The sequence below is a fragment of the Callithrix jacchus genome, chromosome 2, assembly GCF_049354715.1.
Source record: "Callithrix jacchus isolate 240 chromosome 2, calJac240_pri, whole genome shotgun sequence".
NCBI classification, from domain to species: domain Eukaryota; kingdom Metazoa; phylum Chordata; class Mammalia; order Primates; family Cebidae; genus Callithrix; species Callithrix jacchus.
This window is the reverse complement of record NC_133503.1, coordinates 166,186,846-166,195,481: the sequence shown is the minus strand read 5'-3', so window position 1 is coordinate 166,195,481 and position 8,636 is coordinate 166,186,846. Positions and strand designations below refer to the sequence as shown.

The window sequence follows — 8,636 nt, the reverse complement described above, 5'->3', positions numbered from 1 at the left end:
GTCTTACTCCTTAGAGAAGTTAGGTTTAACACCAAGATTTCTATATCCAAGCAAAAGGCCCACCTGGGGATTCTCTTTCTTGTAGTTGCAGGTCTTCTTGAAATGAATGAGAACCTTGAACTTTTATACTAGGTGAGAGAGTTTAAGAGCGTCCTAATGCTAAAAACATCTGTTCATCAGCCCTTTCACCTTATGCAACAGCTCTCCAGAGGGACCTGTGCTAGCCTAGAGCAGTCCACACACAGTTGTGTCTTGGTGAGGTCAAAAATGACTGAATAAAAAACAAGAGGCAGCCAAAGGTAAGAGGCAAAAACCAATAGTACACGAATGAGTGACTTTATAGTGGATGTCAGCTGAGGTTGTTCTGGTGCAAGTCTTATCAACTAGTCTTCCTTACACTCCCAGGAAAGGAGTGTGTGTGTGGGTTTGACAGAAAAGAAGGTGCTGAAATAGATCAGAAGGTATGGTCCTATTTCATGGATTTCCACTTTCTCTCCATTGTTGTAACAATCCAGAAATGTATTATAACTAACATTTGCTCCACTTCAGACTGGTATGTTTTATAACTTGCCACTAATGCCAACTCAAAAGAAGGCAGAATAAACCAATGGTACCACATGATATTCTACCACTCCAGTTTATTGAAATGAGTAAATTTATAGCTTTATTTGCATACAGAAAAGTGCATGAGAAAATAAGTATGTACAAAACAGTTGTGTGGCTGATCATGACTTTCAAAAATTCAACTACCTAGAAATAGTTACCTCCAGTTTAGTACATTTAGCTATTTGGACATTTAAAGTACTATTTCAAGTCTGTGTTTATAGTGACTGAGTAGGAAGCCAGAGAGAAAATTATGCCATATATGATCAGCTATTACCATTAATCATAAAACCACAGGACTTTCTACTTGGGGCTAATCAATAGAGGGTCATGTGGCCACTGTCTTGTTTAGCTTCTGAGCATCACCCTCTTCTTCCCCCTCAAGGTAACATTGGATGTGGCTGATTAACTTCCACAAGAACCTGAGCATTCAGTGTCAAGAGACAACATTAAAAACCCAACATAAACAAAACAAAACTCATTTTGACAAGAATAAACCCTTTAGAACCGTGCTCACAACAGGACTGAAAATGAACTGGGAACACTGCCACGTTATGAGAAAAATATTGCAGACATTAGATTTTCAATGGTTACCCCAAACACTTGTTCTACAGCTTTTTCCTCCCCACTTATCTTCCTACTAACAATGAGATTGTGGCTGCAAGAAAGTTTTCCAGTTACTTGATAAAGGCCTAGCACGACCCCAAATAAGCACCTAAGGTGTTTGACACAATCACATTTAGCTTTGTGATATGTTGCTCTTCAAAATAGAGTCCTTTCTTGCTGAGTTGAGTTCAATTTCTCTTGAACATTGACTGCTCTTCTGGAACTTCAGCTCAATAGAATGGCCTTCTCTTCCACAGGAAGGATATAGGTTGTGCCCATTTGCAATCCTAGTTTCTGGGACTAGCAATTATTGAGAATGAAGAGAGGCTCCAGATTTTTTTTTTTTTTTTGCCCTGTGAGAGTCTGCTGCTTGTGAAAGGGTGGTAATGCTACATGAACCCAGGAGCAAAACTGACTGAAAAAAGAATCAGAAAAGAAATAAGGGAAGAGATGAATAATGCTCTTCCCTCATTTGCAATAGCTAGCAGGAGACTGGAGGAAAGGACGATCTTGGCCATGGGGAAAACTGATCTTCAGAAAGAAGAGAAGCTATCTCTTTAAAATTGTCCTTAAGTGTGTTTGATTCCAAAATGTCTAAGGAGAATTTGGAGTTTTACTTTTAAAATTCTCTGTAACTGATGGTCTGAAGCAAGACTTCTTTTAAGAAGATGCCTTGTTCTACTGTAGCCTTTAGGTTTTATGCTCTGAAACAGAACCCCCAAACAACTTTGAACAAGAAGGATTTAAAAATTTATTCAAAACAGTGTGATATGAAGGGATTTGGTGGCTGCATCTCCCAACCAGAGGGTAGAAGACAGGTGTTCTAGAAGGTTCTAGGGACACAACAGTCAGGGTTCAGTAGGGAAACTACTGTACTTCATTTACACTTAAGCTGGAGAGTTTAGGATCTTAATTTATTTAAAGCCATAGATTCAGTTTAGCTTTAACCTAGACAGAAAGTGAAAAGCAACAAGAAATAAGGCAACAGATAATATGTCAAAGCTGGAACAAGGGCAGAAATCGGGATGTGTCTGGCTGTCAGCTTTGTTTTTGACTACCAAGGCCAATCTTTTTATTCCTCTGGATGGTCTGCAGACCAAGTTCCTAGAGAGGTGTGGAGAAGAAAGAAACCCATGATTAGAATTTTTGAACTGAATATCAGTGTGTTAAATATCAAGTCATTATTAAAGATGTCAGTAATCGTATCTCCTAGGGCTAATGTGAGGATTGATGCAGATGATAAATGCAGAACATCTAATAAAGTGATTACCACAAGTGCTCAGTGTTAAGTATTTCATTCCATGAGAGTTCCCCTCACCCAATCTATTGATGTAGCAGGTTGACCTAAACTACCCTGTCTTTATGACCTAAAGAAGAAAGGGCCTCCGAAAAGAAGTCTAGTTCATTCAATTTAGGCCACACACTCCATCTAGACTCCCAGTATAGTTTACTTCTTCTATTGGTTTGGGTAGATCTCACCTTGAGTGGAAGGTGAGAATGAGTCTCTAGTAAGACCTCTAGCTCTTAATTATCTACTATACTACTTTATTACCTTTAGAATCACCTGCACTCCTGTTAAAAGGAAGCATTTCCTTGGCACCAGAGAGAAATTCCTTAGGGCTGTGGTAGGACCCAGGAATTCAAATTTTTAATGATATATCCAGTTGTCTGAGGCAGGTTATGGGAAGGTGCTATAGGAAACACAGTCATCAGAGAACAACTGGAGTGAGGGAGAATGATCTAAATGCCTATAAGCTCAACCTTATTGTTGTTGCCACATTTAAGATATTTGTCTATTAAAAGTTATTATATTTCAGATGGGCCAAATCACAGGTTAGTAGTCTTGTTTGGATTAGACAAGATTGGAAAAAAATGGGTTTGGGCTTTTTTTTTCTCATTATTTCTATTGTTCTACCCCTACCAGCTGCCCTACCTTCTCTAAAATGGGGAGAGCCTCAGTCTCTTAAGATCAGAACAAAGTTACTATCACCGGCCGTTGAGAAAGAGTTACACTGAGCCCTCCGAGGGTTTCAATTGAAGGTAATTCTATCTAATCACTAATCTAGGATAAAGTCCGTGAGACAGAAGAATCAACCTTCGGACTCATTTTTGAGCTCCTACTGCGTATGAAGGAGATCTTTAACAGTTGTCAAAACTTTTAGATTTACTGCCATCAGACTCTTCCAAACTAACTTTGAGATTGCTCACAAGTAATAAATGGTAGAGGAGTCGTGATCATAATCTGTTTTGCTGACTTGTATGGTGGCTTCAGAAGCTCTTCAGAATCAAATTATTACTAGGTGGTTTTGCAGTTACTTCCTTATGAAAGTAAAAGGTTAGAAACCTGTGATGTGTTGTCTTGAGTTTTACTTCCCACACATAACTGAAAAACCAAAACATGGAATAAGATAAAAATCCACATCCCCAAGGGCATATTACTATTTTTTGATGTGTTTAAGAATTGTGTTCTTAACTGCCCAGCCTAGTAATTATTGAATGATCTAAGTATAGATTTCCATGTTGATTACTCCTAAATTATAGATATTTAACCTTTTCCCAATTCTAAAATTAAAAGTTCACTCTCTACTCCATGTTACCCTTTCTCACAAAAACCCCTGAGATAACCTTATTAGAATCTTCTACTTACAGAATTTAGGCAAAAGGATTTCCAAATGGATCTCTATATATCTCAGAAGAGACAGGTTGAGGAGAAGCCATCTAAGAAGATAAAATCATCTAGTCAATAAATACAGTTACAGTCATAAAAAAAAATTTACAATGAAGACTTTCAAAATTCTTTTAAAAATCACTTAGGTCATAGGCCAATCAGACATTATATGGGGCTTACAGTGATTATTTCTATCTGCTTGCAGAGGGCAGTGCATATTATTTATGTGAAAATCAAGGTTCAGATGAATTTCATTTGCCTCCCCCGAATGGGAAGTATTATTTTTATAAGCTACAGAACTATTGTTGAAAAACTAAGAATGTAAATTTTTGAAAGGCTTTCCAGATGGTATTTTGGCTCAATTTTGTCCCGAAATGCTTCCACCGGTTGGTTTAAGTGAGATATGAAAGATGTTTTCTATGTGATGTTATTTCTCAAAATCAGAAGATAATCATTCTTGTGCAAATAATCTTTCTTCAGTTTAAATGAATGTTTATACTGTGAAGGTTCTTGGTAACAAATCTTAGTCAAACACGCTTTACCATCAAAAAGCTATTATAGCCAGGTGTGGTCACTCATGACTGTAGCCCCAGCACTAAGGGAGGCCAAGGCAGATGGATCACTTGAGGTCAGGAGTTTGAGACCAGCCTGGCCAATATGGCAAGACCCCATCTCTACAAAAAATAAAAAAATTAGCCAGGTGTGGTGGCATGTGCCTATAGTCCCAGCTACTTGGGAGGCTGACACAGGAGAATCTCTTGAACCGGGGAGGCGGAGGTTGCAGTGAACTGAGATTGCACCTCTGCAGTCCAGCCTGGGTGATAGAGTAAGACTCTGTCTCAAAAAAAAAAAAAAAAATGCTATTATAAAAGCAAGGTTAACTCAGGAGGCCAGAGATCTATGTGGCCTGCACTTTGGAGAACAGCTTCTAGTAGTTAATACTTACAGAGGCTTGTGACGAACCAAAAGAATCTTTAGAGAAAGGGTTCTCAAATGCATTGTCAGCAGATTTGGTAACTGGCAGGGAAACTTGTCTGGGCACTGGCTTTGGTGGTTCTAGAAGGCAAAAAATCCAGGCAATCAGTAGACAAGCTTTCCCCAAATATAAGCCAGTCCCCAAGTCAGCTTATCTTTGAAATTTAGTTCCATACTTTTGAAATTTACATCAGTGGAACAAAAATCAACACCAAAGTTTAGGTATCCCAATAATTGTCATCTTTCTCAGAAGAGAAAGCCATGCATATTTATCTGAAGTGCAAGAGACTCAGAATCACCTCACTTAAAGTCATGGAACATGGATGATGCCTTATTACACAGCCCTCCAGTCATCACATTTCAACTCATGACAGCCCTTTTAAGAATTATCACTAGAGGGCAGCATTGGGTCAGTCCTCAGATACAACTAAGATAAACAGTCATCACCAAAAGGTAAATGGTCAAGTTGTCTCCGTAATCCTTGATTACCAAAAGAAGCAAGAGCAAGGCTCTTGGTGAGTGGGAGAGGGTTCATTTGGAGGATTCATTTAGGTCCATGTGGCAGTGGAGATAGTTGTTGGAATAGTAGGCAGAGTGGTGAGTGGCTTACCGTTGATCTTACTCAGTAGTTGATTGGCATCAAGGTCATCATGGTCTGCATTCTCCTGAGGAATGCCAACCTTGCTGTTGAAATAACTGGAAAAGGCACTTGAAGTCCCAGAAGAAGTCTGCTCTCCCTTCCGTGCAGGCACAGTAGGTGGCTGCCGCAGTTGGAAGTCCTTAAACATTTCTTTCACATCCTTGATCTCTTTATCCCCAAGTGGGTCTAAGGCAGTGAAGGCATCACTGGAGATGTCCTTGGGAGGGCCAGCTCTGGGAGGTGGCTGCGGAGGAGTGACCAGGAGAGAGGACAGCATGGACGGGGACTGAGTAGACACAGCAGGAGCTGGAAAAATATTGCTCTGAAAAGGATTCCCCAAAGAGCTTGTTGCTGACCAAGCATTGGGTGTCACAGATGCAGAAGGGCCCCAGACAACAGGTACTGGAGAAGCAGTTGAGGCTGCAAAGGATGAAGGCTGGTTCCAACCTGGGACAGCTGGACTTGTACCAAAAATGACGGGCTGACCAAAACCTGCAGGTTGACCACCCATCATGGCTCCCGGAACCATTGAAGGGGACTGATTGAAGACCAAAGATGTTGTGTTCCATGGTCCCGCCTGAGGGAGTGTGACAGCTACACCACCTGAAGAAAGAGGAAGAAAAGTACTTATCAGGAGACAAGCTTGAAGAAGATTCTTGAATTTCAGAAAGCACAACTCTCTGGAAAGCTTCTACGCAGCTAAAACTTCCATCAAGCCCTGCGGCTGACATGGGAAGACTAAAGGTTCCGAGAGATTAATCGCTGTAAAAGTTGGCTAGCTAACAATGTAAGGTGAGCATTCATATGCTGGTTGCATTCTGAGGCTCATGTTCTTCCTACCATGCCTTTTGAGCTTTCCTCATTAGAAGGGTAATACAGTCTATAAGTACCTACTCATCAAAAAAATAAGCCCTTATCATATAGGCATTAGTTGTCTGATACATTTCAAACTAGAACAGAGCCTGTCAATAGTAGGAGATTATTTGTTAAGTGAATATATTTATATGCACAAACCATGCTGATTATGATGTAGTTAATTAAGATAATCCACTGGACTCTCTGAGTCATGGATGTGATCTTTTCATTTGGCAACTCGCTCATGTCTGGAGTCTTATGGAAACCAGTGATCACACATGTGCACAAGGCCTCAACATGCTTGCATCCTGAAGAAACCATTTCAGTTCCTTCACTTTTTAATGCTGCCAAGGCTGACACAGCTGCGTAAAGGGAAGATAAAGTTTGGCCAATACTAAGATAGCTTTAGACTTTTATATATAAAAATGGAGGAAAGGATGTTATCCTGGGAGGACTGTTTCACATAGAAGTGCTTCCTGCCACGTGCCACTTACTAAGCCTTGCCAGGAGTTAGAACAGAGGATTTAAAAGGGGAAGGGAGGGGGATAGGACAATGGAAACAAAAATCTTTCAAGGTAACTAATGGCCTGCGTTGGGGCATCTGATCTTTGTCGTGACTGGCTCCATCTCTCGTGGCCTTGCTATGTTATTAGGAATTCGTTAAATCACAACAATCCAGGTCTGTCCAATGATGACCTCTGATTCTTGAGGGGCTCGCTCCCTGCGTCTTACTCTAATATGCAGGGCACTATCTTTCCTGCCTCTTTCCAAGTGCATTAATGATTCAGCGACACTGTCACCACTAACAAGGACACCCAAATTCAGCCTCGTATCTATTAATGGGTGATGCTTTGCTCTTGAAACCTACTTACTTAGAGCTTTGTGGACAGCATTCTTTAGTTCTGAAAATTTTCTTTAGACTCGGGTTAGGGATGTTTATGTTTCCAAGAGGGAAGACTGTGAAAATGGTGTTTAGGAGTGATGGAGCACGAGACTGTATCTTCGAGCTTCTTAGTCTGGAACACTGGTATTACCTGACTCCATCCTCACCATGCACGCTGGGCATCTGGCCATGGGCACCCATGGTGTACTCACAGAGAGTGGTGGGTTTCAGAACAGGCCATTCCACTTCATCAGCATGCTCATTTTGGAGGTGAGGAAACTGGGTGCAGACTATTAATTAAAATTGTGAAGGTCACTGTCTGGGATGGTAGAGACTGAAAATCAGGCCCACGCTGGCTCTGCATCCAGCACCCCATTCTCCTGTTCTGCTTCCTTGGCAGCAAGGCACGGGGCAATTTTTATTTTCAAATGCTACGTTAATTCAAATACTTATTTCATAGATACAGAAATTAGACTTAATTTTCACTGAAGAATATACTCCTTTCATGACAAATCAAGAGAAAACTTCTCTTATGTTCTGCAATACAGGCTCCAAAAATGGGTTTAGTTTGAACAAAGTCATTGCTCGCATTTTAAAACAGGTTCAATTAAATTGTATTAACAGAAACCAGATCATTCACTAATAACTTCCACCAGTTACATGAACAAAATGGAGGGTAGAATTTTGTTATCTTTCATGTCAAACAATTTGTCTTCACTTAGGAAAATACCACATTAGTGAGAATGGTATTTGTAAAAGAGAAAAATATTAGGGCTGGGCGCAGTGGCTTACACCTGTAATGCCAGCACTTTGGGAGGCCATGGTGGAAAGATTATTTGAGGCCAGAAGTTCAAAACCAACCCGACCAAAATGGTGAAACTCTGTCTCTACTAAAAATATATAAATTAGCTGAGTGTGGTGGTACACACCTGTAATCCCAGCTACTAGAGAGGCTGAGGCACAAGAATGGCTTAAACCTGGAAGGCAGAGGTTGCAGGGAGCTGAGACAGCACTGCTGTACTCCACCCTGGGTGACAGAGTGAGACTGTCTCAAAAAAAAAAAAAAAAAGCGAAAAATATTACATTTGCCAGGAATTCAAGGCCTTCCCAGTGTACACTTATACCAGTCTTCATTCCTACCCACCAAATTCCACACATTGTGTTTCAATACATTCAAGGCCCAGCTGGACAAAGTAGAGGCAAGGACTAAGGAAAAAGAGGACATGTGTATAGAACATTAATTTTATGACCTTCTGAAGCTAGATTAAAATACAGGGTAGCAAGTTGAAGCTGAGGGCTTAGCTTTCTACAATATCCTCTCCCCGCCCCCCAGTTCTCCAGGGGAGACAGTCCCCCAGCTGGGTCTAGCGGAAGCCAGACCTACAACCTTCCACGGTTTGGCTGAG

At 40.7% G+C, this 8,636-nt stretch overlaps 1 protein-coding gene across 11 annotated transcripts in view; it reads right to left on the bottom strand.

Annotated features, from left to right (window-relative positions):
- Nucleotides 1–623: 623 nt before the first annotated feature.
- The window catches only part of DAB2 (DAB adaptor protein 2), a 96,400-nt gene continuing 88,387 nt past the window's right edge, over nucleotides 624–8,636 (bottom strand). For all 11 annotated transcript variants that reach the window (XM_078365545.1, XM_078365546.1, XM_078365544.1 and 8 more), the window contains 4 exons: nucleotides 5,463–6,095; nucleotides 4,824–4,933; nucleotides 3,857–3,927; nucleotides 624–2,313 (listed from right to left, as the gene is read on the bottom strand). In XM_078365545.1, the coding sequence (XP_078221671.1) occupies nucleotides 3,862–3,927; nucleotides 4,824–4,933; nucleotides 5,463–6,095 (809 nt within the window). In that variant the 3' untranslated portion in view covers nucleotides 624–2,313; nucleotides 3,857–3,861. The remainder of the gene's footprint in view (nucleotides 2,314–3,856; nucleotides 3,928–4,823; nucleotides 4,934–5,462; nucleotides 6,096–8,636) is intronic.